The sequence below is a fragment of the Mytilus edulis genome, chromosome 8 (genome assembly GCF_963676685.1).
Source record: "Mytilus edulis chromosome 8, xbMytEdul2.2, whole genome shotgun sequence".
NCBI classification, from domain to species: Eukaryota; Metazoa; Mollusca; class Bivalvia; order Mytilida; family Mytilidae; genus Mytilus; species Mytilus edulis.
The window spans coordinates 2,930,615-2,944,569 of record NC_092351.1 but is presented as its reverse complement, the minus strand read 5'-3'; the positions used below and the strand labels follow the sequence as shown (position 1 = coordinate 2,944,569).

Sequence of the window (13,955 nt, the reverse complement as noted above, 5' to 3'; positions counted from 1 at the left end):
GGAGAGAGGACGAAATACGATAATTACACATAAAATGTTACCGCCTATTCTGTAAGTGATATCAATTTGTTGAGAACGATTCGGTCGCAGAGGGAGACCGTGTCCTAATTACACATCCGAGTAAGAACGGAAACACCCGAAGTGTTGAAAACCTTCCGAGATTTTACAAAATAAGCCCGAGATCGTGGCTCAAATGTCGGTTTCTTTATAATCTCATCATTTTCGTCTGATCGAATTGCTATCCTAATGATGCTAATTTTATGTCAATCAGAGTGTTCACTCTTCTTCTCATATAACCTCCTTGATTATAGAAAGATAGTCTGGCTGATTTCTGATTTTGTCAGATTTTTTTTTATTCTTTCTCGGTCATTACTGAAGATCGATGTATCAAATGCCAATTTTCTAAATTGGACAGTAAATGGGTAGTGTTATGAGTTTTGCACATCTTTATTTACCTTACAATGTTAATATTTGATCTTTTGGTGTTTATGATTACTAGTAGTTTTCTTTCTGACAATCATATCACATCTCGGTTTTTATGGCGTACAATCAGGTTATCGGGTGAGTATCAAGTAAACGCTTGTATTAACAATTAAAACAAATCGCCTACAAAATTCATGAAATCGGTTACAATAAAACAAATATAGTTTACAATAAGGATTTATTAAAGTTCAAGCACAAAAAAGGAATTGTTCAAAATAAAAACAGGTGGTAATTTACAAATAATTAATTTTTACATTTGTGGGTGTATAACTTTACGTTAACTTGTTATCCAATAAATAATTCACAATCGTTTTTTTTTATTATTCATGTCACGCGAATAGCTAGCTCTACATATTTACTAGTATACATATAATGTCGTGCTTAATGTAATTGAATATAAGCATAGCTTTTTTTAATATATAATTATAAAATCCAAAATGAGAGATATTGAATATTCATATTATTACCCTTACGTTTAATAATTCTAATCAAAGACCGTGTACGACAATATTTCTTACACATTGAACCTTATGAAGCGTTTTGCTTTATTCAGCACATGAAAAAAACAATAAGAAGTTTAAATTCGTTTGGTGTTTTTTCTCCTTCATTACAATAACATCATATGGAATAATAACTTGTATTTCAATCATGATAGTACCAAATTGAATATTCCACCGTTTGCTGAGTCGGCAAGGTTACACGATTATTATATAACTTTCCTTAGTTTAGCTGTCTTAATTCTAGGGAAATCTCTTCCAGACAGTTCCAATTGATCTTGATTTTGGATTTGATGTTTATTTCGACAACACAGTGTATCTTTCCTGAAATGGCAATGCAAAATGTTTTGATTATCATGATTTTAAGGTAAAAGCGACTCATTGGTTATAAATGTGGTTCTTCTCGATTACATCAACTCTTCGTAATTTGTATAAGGTTTTAGATTTTTAAATAATTTGGACTCTCGCATTACTAAAGAGACTTTAAATGTGAGCATTTCATTTTGGTACATTCAGGGACCATAAGATCTGTTCCAAGTGTCTTTTTGTTGTTGGTTGGGATATACAAGTACGCGGCCACGTCCACTTGTATTTTTGTCCATCTGACGAGTTAAGCCTTTTTCAACTGATTGTTATAGTTTGTTCTTATGATGTACTGTTATAACAAATGTCCCAGGTTAGGGGAGGGTTGGGATCCCGCTAACATGTTTCACACCGCCACATTATGTATGTAGGTGCCTGTCCCAAGTCAGGAGCCTGTAATTCAGTGGTTGTCTTTTAAAGCTGATTATGCGATATGAGTTTTGCTCATTGTTAAAGGCCGTACGGTTACCTATAGTTGTTAATTTCTGTGTCATATTGGTCTTTTGTGGAGAGTTTTCTCATTGGCAATCATACCACATCTTCTTTTTTTATATGAATAACATATACGAGGAGGTCCTCTCGAGATCTTCATTGTACATATTGTGTAATAGTCTACAAAAACAGTAGTATCCGGAGAGTAAGTCTGTGCTTAAAACATCCAGATGTTGTATCACAAACACAAGAGGCCAGTTTAAACTACACACAAACGGAACCTGGCATGAAAAAACGGTATACTTATGTAAATACCATTCCAAACAACATTTTAGCATTTAAAAGGTCTTTTTTTCTAGAATGTCAAAATATTGAGAGCAAAAAAATATAAATGGTATACAATCTAATAGGGTATACGAATAAAATTCTCTTCATTTTTTTAAGCTATTTATATATTTCTAGTTGAGCTTTTATTTTTGAATGAACACAACAAAAGATATTTGCAACACCTCATTACCAATTCTTCTAAAGCAATCTATAATTAATATTGAGAGAAAATTACTGTTGAACAGTGGTGCTTAGACGCAGTCAGTTACACTTTTCGTATTTACTTGTTTTCAAAGTTTTTGTTTCAATCATAGTCTTTACTTTGTGTATGAAAATCCTCTGAGCCTTGTCCTAATACATTAAAACACTTAATTAATAATAAAAAAGCAATTCATCAAATGTCTTCTTTCGAGTTTAACTCGACGTTGTTGAACACTTAATGTATAATACAAACACAACTGACTTGTACAGACAAAGAAACTAGTCATACTAATTCACTGCAGACATTTGGTTGTCTGATAGACAAGTTAAAATTTCCGTTTTACTTTAGAGTTTAATTTAATAATTTGAAGTATAAACTTACAGTGTTTTATCTCCGTCTTTCAGCTTTTTATACAATATGCATCCTCCAATAACAAGGATTGAGATCAGGATTGTCATTATAATAATGAGGAATATGTATCCAGCATAGTTATAATCTGTCACGGACGTCGCTGAAACAATAAAGTTTAAGGTTACTTTTCTCATTGTGTATATGCTTCAATGTGTGTGTGTGATTTTATTTTTACGTGCGGGCTATGATGGCAATAGTGAGCAGGTGGTATATAAGTACCCCGAAAACTGTAAAACTCGTCAGGTAAATCCATCTTATCCATATCTTTTTGTAAGAAGTAAGATCATATAAATTTACATTGAGATATATCGATGACGTTGATACATTAACATTTCAAACTTTTCTGATTGGTTTTCATTAATATATCCTCCAGAACAGGAAATTAAAAAAACAATAAACACGATTTCCGACGCCTCATATTTAGATATATTTCAAAAATATGACATAATCGGTCGGCTTAGTACCAGAATCTATGACAAATAAAGGAAACAGTAGTATACTGCTGTTCGAAAGTCATGAATCGATCGAGAGAAACTAAAACGAAGGGAAACACATCATCTATAAGAGGAGAACAATGAAACAACAGAAACATTTAAGTGAACAAAAAATAAACGAGAAAACAAAGAGACCCATTTTAATTTTGAAAATATCAGTTTCCTCTACCTTAGAAGCAATATACTAACTTCACCTGCATATGGGATATACATTTCCCAACTCATTCGGTATTGAAGAGCCTGCAGTTGCTACTCCGACTTTATAAAATATCATTGTCACCAGTTTCTGGGCAGAAAGTTTATGAACAAAATCTATGTCAAGGAACGTCTCGTCCTCTTTTGAAAAAGTTCGTCGGAAGGTACCGTGACAAGCATTCCGTATCAACTTCACAAAAAACAAAATGGTCTTGAAGTAAGCTTTTAAATGCTGACGTTGTATGTCTTCTGATTTTCGTGTTAAAGTTATCTTTTATTTGTTTTTGTAAATTATTAACCTTAACTGTTTAGTCCATTTTTTGGCTTGGCTCATCACTTATACGTCCGCCATTGAGTTATTGTGCTTAGGTCATTTTTTGTATTCTTTCGTTTTTATTTATATGCTTTGTTTATGTGACATTTTTATGTCTTTGTTGACATATTTGTTTATTTTGAAGTGATAAAGATTATAACAAAATTTTGACTGCTGTACCCCTATTTTAGTATTATATCTGTTTTGTTTACACATTGTTGTCAACATAAAATAATTGTATGCGACTGGCATACCAGTGAGAGGTTTATCTAGCTTTAAAACCAAGTTTAATCAACCGTTGTCTAGATGAGGAAATGAATGTACGAAGTAAGGAATATGACAATTGTTTTCCATTCATTTGATGTGTTTGAGCTTTTGGTTTTGCCATTTGATCAGGGACTTTCTGTTTAAATATTCAATTTTCCTTGGATGTCGTTAATCCACCAAAGTTGTCATCTTTTAAGTTAACACCATGTATTTTATTGATATTCAGTGAGATAATGATATCGGGGTTTTTGTTCAGCAACATAAAACCGGTTTAACCCACCATTTTCTTCGGATGAATAAAGTACTAAGTGAGGAATAAGAAAGTTGTTTTTCACTCGTGTTGCATTGGTTGATAACGTTTGATTGTGTCAGTTTTAACTTATAGTTGTTTTATTATACTTTTTTCCCTCACAGATGTCACTGCGTTGAGGCATCAACCAAGTCAGTTGTGAAGGCTTGGTCAAATAAACTCGACTCAACTCAACTTTATATTACATATTTTATAGAACAGCTGCTGTACTTTAATTTCTTTCGATGCGACGTATCACTTAAACTTTTCCGTAAGTTAGAGTTGATTGCAAGAACTCTATCTATAATCTAGGCGAAACCACTTAGTTTTATTACAGGCGATGCAATGCGTTTTAAGTACAAGTTTGATGTGACCATGAGAACTGTAGCTTTATTATATGCGATGCCACATGTGACTTACCAAACGCTTGAGGTGACCTAGAGAACAATAGCTTAATTACGGGCGTTGCCACATGTCACTTACAACAAGTTTGTGTAGACTGTGAAAACTGTAGCTTTATTACGGGCGATGCCACATGTCACTTACCACAAGTTTTATATGACCTTGAGAACTATAGCTTTATTACAAACGATGCCACGTGTCAATTACCACAAGTTTGTGTAGACTGTGAGAACTGTAGCTGTTTTTACAGGAGATGCCACGTGTTACTTACCAAACGTTTGGTGTGACCTAGAGAACTATAGCTTTATTACAAACAATGCCACATGTTATTTACCACAAGTTTTATATGACATTGAGAAATAACGCTGTATTACAGACGATGCCACATGTCACTTACCACAAGTTTTATATGACCTTTAGAACTATAGCTTTATAACAAGCGATGTCACGTGTCACTTACCACAAGTTTGAAGTGATCTTGAGAACTGTAGCTTTTTTTACAGATGATTCCACATGTCACTTACCACAAGTTTGTGTAGACTGTGAGAACTGTAGCTTTATAACAGACGATGCCACGTATGACTTACCAAACGTTTGGAGTGACCTTGAGAACTATAGCTTTATTACAGAAAAATGCCACATATCACTTACCACAAGTTTTATATGACCTTGAGAACTATAGCTTTATAACAGGCGATGTCACGTGTCACTTACCAAAAGTTTGAAGTGACCTTTAGAACTATAGCTTTATAACAGGCGATGTCACGTGTCACTTACCACAAGTTTGAAGTGACCTTGAGCACTATAGCTTTTTTACAGACGATGCCACATGTCACTTACCACAAGTTTGTTTAGACTGTGAGAACTGTAGCTTTATAACAGGCGATGCCACGTGTGACTTACCAAAGGTTTGAGATGACCTTGAGAACCATAGCTTTATTACAGGCGATTCCCCGTGTCACTTACCACAAGTTTGAAGTGACCTTGAGAACTGTAGCTTTTTAACAGACGATGCCACGTGTCACTTACCACAAGTTTGTGTAGACTGTGAGAACTGTAGCTTTATTCCAGGCGATGTCACATCAGAATGATTTTGTTTTACATCACTACAAAAATGTGGATAAACTGTGGCATAAACTGTACTTCCAATAGATTTTATTGCCTATATTAAATTATAGATAAAATAGAATTATATGAAAGAAACTACTAGTTACTGAAAATTTAGATATGAGTTAAAGAAAAATGTTGATATCAATTATGAATGAAATAGATTAGACAATCTTCTAAACAATACCCCGAAATTTTCCCCTTGTAAACCCCCACCCAAAACAAAAAATAAAAATAGAAATAAACATTAACTTACGTAACAAACCATTCTGTAAGTAGTAGAATCGTCGACAGTGACGTCATTATTCCAGGTGTGTAGATAGGTAATACCGTTACTTGCCAGGTAATAAATACAGGATACTGATCCTGCAGCTTAAATCGAAAAAAAGACATTTCAGTGCATACTTACACAAGTTGATACCGAGGCAGATTATATGAAGATCATTTCATATCAATGATGACCATATGCTGATAATGTGGCTAAAATGATGAAAAAAGTAAAATCACAAAAAAACTGAACTCCGACGAAAATTCAAAACGGAAAGTCCCTAATAAAATGCCAAAATTAATAAATAATATAATAGTAAAAATTTCTATAGCGCCCTATATAACAATAAAATCACTCTAAGGCGCTTTACATATATATAACTACATGATAAAAATATAATAAGTTAACCACAAAACAAAATGGAATAAAAAATGTTATGTTTAAAAGAACTAAAAACGTATATATGAAAGATATATGAACATAAATAATTATATTGATAGAAAAATAATAGAATTAAAATCAATAATAGGTACCAAAAAAAAAATAAAAAATAAAAATTAAAACATAGAGAGCGAAAATATATTAAAAATTTAGCAGAAAGATTATAATAAATAATTGAAATGGTCATGAAAACTTTTGCTAGAATAAAAATTGTACGAAGAAAAAATCACAGCACATTTTCAAATAAAAAGAATAAGAATTAAGATAACAGCTTATTAAACGCAAGTCTGTAAAAATATGTCTTCAATTGTTTTTTAAAACACTGAACAGATTTAGAGTGACGAATTTGTACAGGTAGATTGTTCCATAGGGTAGCGGCAGCACGATTAAATTGTCTTTCACCGTACGTTTTTGTTCGGACATGTGGCAGTTCGAGTCTAAGGCTGCCCTCTGATCGTAGTGCCCTAGTTGTTGTTTGGAGATGTAATAGTTCCTGTATATAGTCCGGGGCAGTTCCTTGCAGTGCCGTGTACGTATAGACAAGGATTTTGAACTTTGGCCGGAATTCAACAGGGAGCCAGTGCAGTCCAGCGAGAATAGGTGTAATGTGTTCTCTTTTCCTAGTTTTCGTAACAAGACGGGCTCCAGTGTTCTGAACTCTCTGTAACCTTTCAATTTGACACTTGTTAACGCCGAAGAGTAGACTATTTGCGTAGTCAAGTCTGGAAGTTACAAGGGAATTAACCAGAGTTTTACAAGCATCCGTAGAGATGAAATGTCGGATTCGTCCAATGTTGCACAGATGGTAATTACACGATTTTACGATAGACGCAACTTGTTTTTCCATGGTAAGACGGCTGTCAAAATAAACACCAAGATTACGTACCGATGTGACACTATTGATGACATTTTCACCTACTTTAAGTTGGAAAACAGGCATGTTCTTCGACTGATGTTTCGATGAAAAGACGATCAGTTCCGTTTTATCCTGGTTTAGTTTCAACAGATTGTTTGACATCCAAATGCCAATTTCTTCCAAACACAATTCAAGTCTTTTAACGTAGTTGTTCCAGTCATCGAGCGGTTTGATTGTCATGTAGACCTGTGTGTCATCTGCATAGCAGTGAAATTTGAAACCATGACGACGGCATATATTTCCAATTGGTCTCGAAAAAAGACAATACAGTTTTGGTCCGAGAACTGAACCTTGCGGAACTCCGAATGGCAGATGACTGGCGTTTGATCTATCCGACCCTATAACGACTCGCTGGTTCCTGTTGGTAAGATAAGAACGAATCCAATTTAATGCTTTTCCAGTTATCCCATACGAATGTTCGAGCCGTTGAAACAATATTGAATGATCGATCACATCGAATGCTGCTGAAAGATCAAGTAATACCAAAACCATTGATAATTGTCCATCTAGTGCTTCCACGATATCATGGTTAACACGAAGCAGGGCTGTCTCAGTTGAATGATGTGGCCTATACGCTGATTGTAAAGGATCACGAAGCCTGTAGTTGTCAAGATGCTGATCAAGACGTTTATCCACTACTTTTTCCGACAATTTTGAGATGAAAGGAAGATTAGAGACTGGTCTATAATTCCGAAACAATTCCTTATCAAGTCCAGGTTTTTTTAACAAAGGTCTTACTAGCGCCTCTTTAAATGTTGAAGGCACTACTGATTGTTCAAGCGAAGTGTTAATGATGTTACCGATAAATGGAACCACAGCATCCATATTTTGTTTCAAAATATGCGTCGGCAGAGGGTCAAGCTCGCATGACTTGTTCGGTGACTTGCTGATGATTTTAAAAACTTCATCGTTAGTTGTGCGTTTGAAACAAACCAAAGGCTCACCATTAAACGGAGTGTCTTCAGCCAAAGATAACTCTCTGTTAAAGGAATGTTGCTGACTTAATACGTTTCTGATTGTGGTGACCTTATTGATAAAGAAATGTGCGAACTTATTAGACAGTTCTGTGTTCGATGTTGAGGTTGGTAGAACAATATCATGCTGCTTACCCATCAATGAGTTTGACAATTTAAAAAGTTGTTTGTGATCACCTGAGCAATCCTCGATTTAAAAGCTTTAACACATCAAACGAATGGAGAAAGTTATTGCACAGCTGTGCTGACAAAATATCGATTGTATAGTTAACAAGATATGGTATCCAATTAATTTTTATTTGACTGAAATCGGAACTGTCCCATACAAGCAGATACTAGTTACCTTTGTAATTTGAATGAAGGGTTAATGCTGTGACAAAAATAATGAAACAGCAATATGAAATATGATATTTATATATACTTAATGAATACTACGTTGATTCTAAAAACACAATAGATGATATGCAATCGCTTTTTAGATGCTGTTCCCTGTAGCTGTATTCGGCAATATTTTTCAAAAGTCAATATTAGTCTCTGACTATTTCTGATGTTTTGTTCAGGTTCTATATATTGCTAGTGATGCTTTTGGTTTGACGAACTTTTATCGTGTATGCATCATGCTTTTAAGTTTTCATCTTATATTGTATGTGTTATTATGTGTATTCCAGTTTCAGAAATGTACATGTTTCGCAATTATTGCATACAATTACAATTAACAGTATATTGTTGATATGTACAATGTTTATTATAATAACCGTATACCGTGCATGTAAAAGTCTTATATTCGAAATCATAACGCTATATACCTCAGTATACTTATCATAAAAATTTTGAATAGAAATACAAAAAAATAAAATTGAATAATCAAATTTATTTCAGCATTTGTTTCTATCAAATATGTATGCTTATACCTATATTTATCTGTGTGTATATCGTAATATATCGTATATTACACTTACAATTGTGTATATCGTCATATGTCGTATATTACACTTACAATTGAACACAAGACCAGAGGAACAAGCCTGGTATGTATATGACATCGCTGTTAGGTTGCTGCTACAGCCGTCAACACTGTTGCCGTCACAAGTTGTTGACCCACTATTGTCTGTTATGAGAACATTGGAATAACTGGCCAGAAACTGGGACGGACAGCTTGATTCCGTCATTGCAGGGATTATACCTGTATCTGAATTGAAAAAAAAACCCACTAATTAAAATTAACTGACATGGTACATTTTCTTCCCTTTGTGAAATGATGTATGATATTAATATGAACCTGCTTCATAATAGACCGACATGGTACCGGTTTATTATCATGCTAGTTCACAAGGTAACAGAAACAAAAACCCATTATCTTTACAACTAGCCAACCTTTGCTCTTACTACTAATGCCAATCAGAAATACAGAAAATGACAATTTTCAGGAATTCGGTATTACTTTAGACAGGGATCGACCCAGCGGTTCCCGTACTTGCTGTAAGCCTGCTACTGCAAAACTACCATGGTGGATCCACATGAAAATAATTTATTTCAGTATATTGAATGACGTAGAGAGTAACGTTGTTTACATTACATTTAGTGATAAATACGTAATATATACTCAAGACGAGACAAAACTAACAATTAATACAGAAGTTAATTTCTTTAAAGTGAGAATACCTTGAATTAAAGGTGAATAATTTGCACTCTCAATGTCAAAGGGCACATATTTCCCCTTACGACAGACGACCCATGAAATTTATTAGAGAGGTGTTGCAGGGGTTCTGTGTTGGACATGCCTTTATGATTCGTAAGTTGAATCCGACATCATGAAGTTTTGCATTTGAAAGAGTTCTTATGTTCATTATAAAAGAAAGCTAATTAGATAATAATAATAATATAGACTTATTCTACATACATTCTTCATTAACATATCGTTTGAAGTAACATAAATTTCTAACTTTATATCTATGTTTTAAAGAATAAAACAACTCGTTTGATTAAAGCGTTACTTTGACTATCAAATTCAAGACGGAGTTTGGTCATTGGATATTATCATTAGTCAATTTACCATTTTTTATAAGAGTTATAAATGTGCTCTCTTCGTATGGCTCCGTGCGATCACAAGCTTCTGATAAAGACACCGCTGTCCCTTCTAATACTCCGTACACATAGTCATATATAGTTGTCAGTGCTGAAAAGGCAAAGGAACAACTTCTAAGCTAGTAGACAGTACTACAACAGAGGGTTTAGCTAAAATAACTGCTGCTATCAATTTAGTGCGAGTTTCAGGTTAAAGTTTTTGGTCAAGGTAGTTTTTTGATGAATTTGAAGTCCAATCAACTTAAAACTAAGAACACATGTCCGAACTTTTACCCAGTTTCACAGTCCATTGAACATGAAAAATGATAGCGCCAGTGGGGCATCTGTGTACTGTGCACACAGTTTTGTTTAATATATATGAGACAGTTATTTTTTCTGTTTGAAAGGTTTTATACTAGTAATTTTTGGGCCCTTTATAGCTTAATGTTCGGTGTGAGCCTAGACTCCGTGTTGAAGATCACACTTTGACCTATAATGGTTTACTTTTATAAATTGTGACTTTGATGGAGAGTTGTCTCATTGGTACTCATACCTCATCTTCTTAACCCCTTATAAATACTCCAAAATACATGAAGAATTATAGTGTGTTTCAGACAGTCAGTCCAGATGAGACATTGATTAACTCAGAAGTTATTATTAATAAACTTACTTGATCCAAGATAATAATAATATTTATATGCCGACACACGATGAAGCTTTAAACATATGTATGCTCGTACATTGGTGTTCAGGGTAAACACATACCTATCAGCCCTGGAACAAAAATTAGAATATGAAAAAAAACATCGAACATACGAGATTGTGGCTTAAAAATCCTTTGTTAAGATTAAAATAGTGACATGAGAACTCATCTTTTATGTGAAAATGGTGGGGGAAAAAATCATTGCGTACCGATGCCAATAGTAACATTATGAATCCTTATATACAGATAGAATTAGTGGTATGAAAAATCAAAATACCATATTGGCAAGGCAAATCGGCTAACAAGGACAAAACGTAACACTAAAACTGTCATTAAACAAAAATGAACAAAAAAAGTTATAAAGAAGATGTGCAAAAAGAAAAATAGGTCTGACAATGAGTAAGCACTATATATAAGACTTGTTGAGAATAAATTGCCTAGTAATTTTAGGTATTTTATTGTATATTCATGAGTATAGCAAAGTTACTTACATTAAGAGATAATAATCTCCATTTTTCTCCGTACAGTTAAAGTTGAGTTCGCTAACGGTGGCTGACATAGCTATAGGATAACCCAACACTTCTGTTCCAGTAAAATTAAGATTGCCTTTGTGTGAACTATACCATATTCCTTGTAATTCATCAGGAAACTCGCAGGTGGAAGCTAGCAAATTAAACAATTGTACATACAGCATCACTCATATATACACTGCATTTTAATGGAAGACATCATATGCAGAAAGTTTTTTTTTCTGAGATCATGGAGACCTTCAATGTTTTCACAAAATATCTAACCAATTTTGTAGATTTTGCTAGGATTTTATTTCATGAGATTGAGAAAAGGAATATACGACAAAAACTAAAAGGAAAGTTAGAAGTTAAAGTCAGACATTGAATTAAGTTCCTAAACTCATATATTCACTCATAGACCGTTATACACATAAACAGATTTTAACTGTGTATCAAAGTTGAAACTTTCTTGTTTATGAATGACCTGCACAAGACAGGAAATCATATAAAATATACCGTACCTGAACAGGCTGTCAAGGAAACTGCAAGAAATGTGAAACTGTAAATCAACTTCCATATTTTTCTTCTCACAGAAAGTGTCATTCTATATAACCATTTTAAAACTGAAAAGATCTTACTTCGGATTATTTGGTTAATACGGCTAAACACTGGGATATAATCCCTGATTAAAACCATAACATGTAAGAAGGGTGTGGAATTTACTGTTCGATAAGTACATATACATTGAGACATCAGGATAAACAGGTGTGAATTGCATTGTGGAGAATCGTATCAATGTTGGAGGGTTGTGCATGTTTAAAAATTATAAGAATCAATGCATGATATTTGAGAAAACTGGGGAAATGTAAATTTCAAGCATTCAATATTAACATAGTTTTAATTTTACTGTATTCAAGTTAGACAACCAGATCATGATTTTGAACAGATTATTAGATTAAAGGGGCAATGTTCTCTTTTATTTAGTGTAGGTGGTAAGTAAGAAACTATGATTAAGTTTTACTGATGATTTGGATTTCATGCAGTTTAAACTGTTTGAGTCATCAGTCAGATTTGAAAAAAAAATCAGCAGTGCCTATCGTAAAACTAACTTGATATAAAATGACTACTACAAATACCACCCTACTAAACTCGTTGTTGTCATTCGATTTTTAAACAGTCTAGTTTAGTGTATCCTGTTATCCTGAAACTTATTCATTAAACTGAAATTAAACATTTTTTTATTGGTTTTTAACACTAATTGTTTTATTTATTTCTTTAATTGTATGTGATTGTATTTTGTAATTTACCTCTTGTTTCACATGTCAATGTGACGGAGTGTTTTTAAAATAAAGCATATTGTATTATATTGTAAAATAAAAAAATAAGAAAATTCTTAAGAGGAATTTAACTATCATACGAATACAACTAAGAAGATGTAAATTATGAGTATATATCTCCCAATTGATACGATATTCCCGGGCTTCTATTTCCTATCATGATATATTTGATAGAGGGTTCTGCTCACTAGCAAGCTATTAAACCAAGAGTACCAAATGGTGATTGAAGTTAAAATCATCCCTTCGTAAATTTTACGGACGCCATCACGAGTTGGTTGACCGTTATGGAATAACCGTTTCACATATATTCCTGATGTAACCACAATCCCGTTACCTTTTCACGAATGTAACCTACCTAATAAGACTTATCACCGGGTGTGTACTAACATGAGCAACACGATGGGTGCCACATGTTGAACAGATCTGCTTACCCGTATGGAGCACCTGCTATCACCTTAATTTTTGTTGGGGTCGTATTGCTTAATCCTTATTTTTCGATGTTACTATTGTTTTTTATGTTTGTTTGTTTGTTTGTTTGGTTTTTTTTTCTTTTTTAGCCATGGCGTTGTCAGTTTTTTTTTAATTTGATTTATGAGTTTCAATGTCTCTCTGGTATCTTTTGCCCCTCTTTTATGTAAATAAGACAGCAACAAATTTTTTGAAGTCAATGACATGCATCTTACAGTTTAAATAAAAGCAACGGATTTCTAAAAATTGCCGAGACTATAAAATATCTGCTTTAGACACCCAATTTTCAAAATGAAAAAAACAAAACAAATAAAAAAATATAAGCATCAACATATCAGGTAAAAAGATGAGAATGTCTTAATGGCAGCTCTAGAGAACTTAAGTACAGCTCTTTGTAAGAACCAGGCAGAGTGCGATACATGATGGTTTCAGATTTTATCAATACTTGGCCTAGTAGAAGCAGTAAATGAATACTGCTCAAAAAATAATTTTG

At 33.5% G+C, this 13,955-nt stretch overlaps 1 protein-coding gene across 1 annotated transcript; it reads right to left on the bottom strand.

The window, feature by feature from the left end:
- Nucleotides 1-647: 647 nt before the first annotated feature.
- On the bottom strand, nucleotides 648-12,440 carry LOC139484608 (uncharacterized). The gene is made up of 9 exons (XM_071268395.1): nucleotides 12,179-12,440; nucleotides 11,640-11,811; nucleotides 11,116-11,219; nucleotides 10,435-10,557; nucleotides 9,379-9,570; nucleotides 6,039-6,154; nucleotides 5,705-5,837; nucleotides 2,686-2,815; nucleotides 648-1,304 (listed from the first exon to the last, which is right to left on the bottom strand). The coding sequence occupies exons 1-9, from the start codon at nucleotides 12,408-12,410 to the stop codon at nucleotides 1,190-1,192; spliced, it is 1,317 nt and encodes a 438-aa protein (XP_071124496.1). The 5' UTR covers nucleotides 12,411-12,440; the 3' UTR covers nucleotides 648-1,189.
- Between the last annotated feature and the right edge of the window lie 1,515 nt (nucleotides 12,441-13,955).

Coding starts and splice junctions, on each gene's coding strand:
- LOC139484608 (XM_071268395.1), bottom strand. CDS start 12,410: ATGTCTCAATGTATATGTACTTATCGAACAGTAAATTCCACACCCTTC. Junction 9,571..10,434: donor TATAACTCTTATAAAAAATG/GTAAATTGACTA, acceptor TTTTCAATTCAG/ATACAGGTATAATCCCTGCA. Junction 5,838..6,038: donor CTTACAGAATGGTTTGTTAC/GTAAGTTAATGT, acceptor AATTTAATATAG/GCAATAAAATCTATTGGAAG.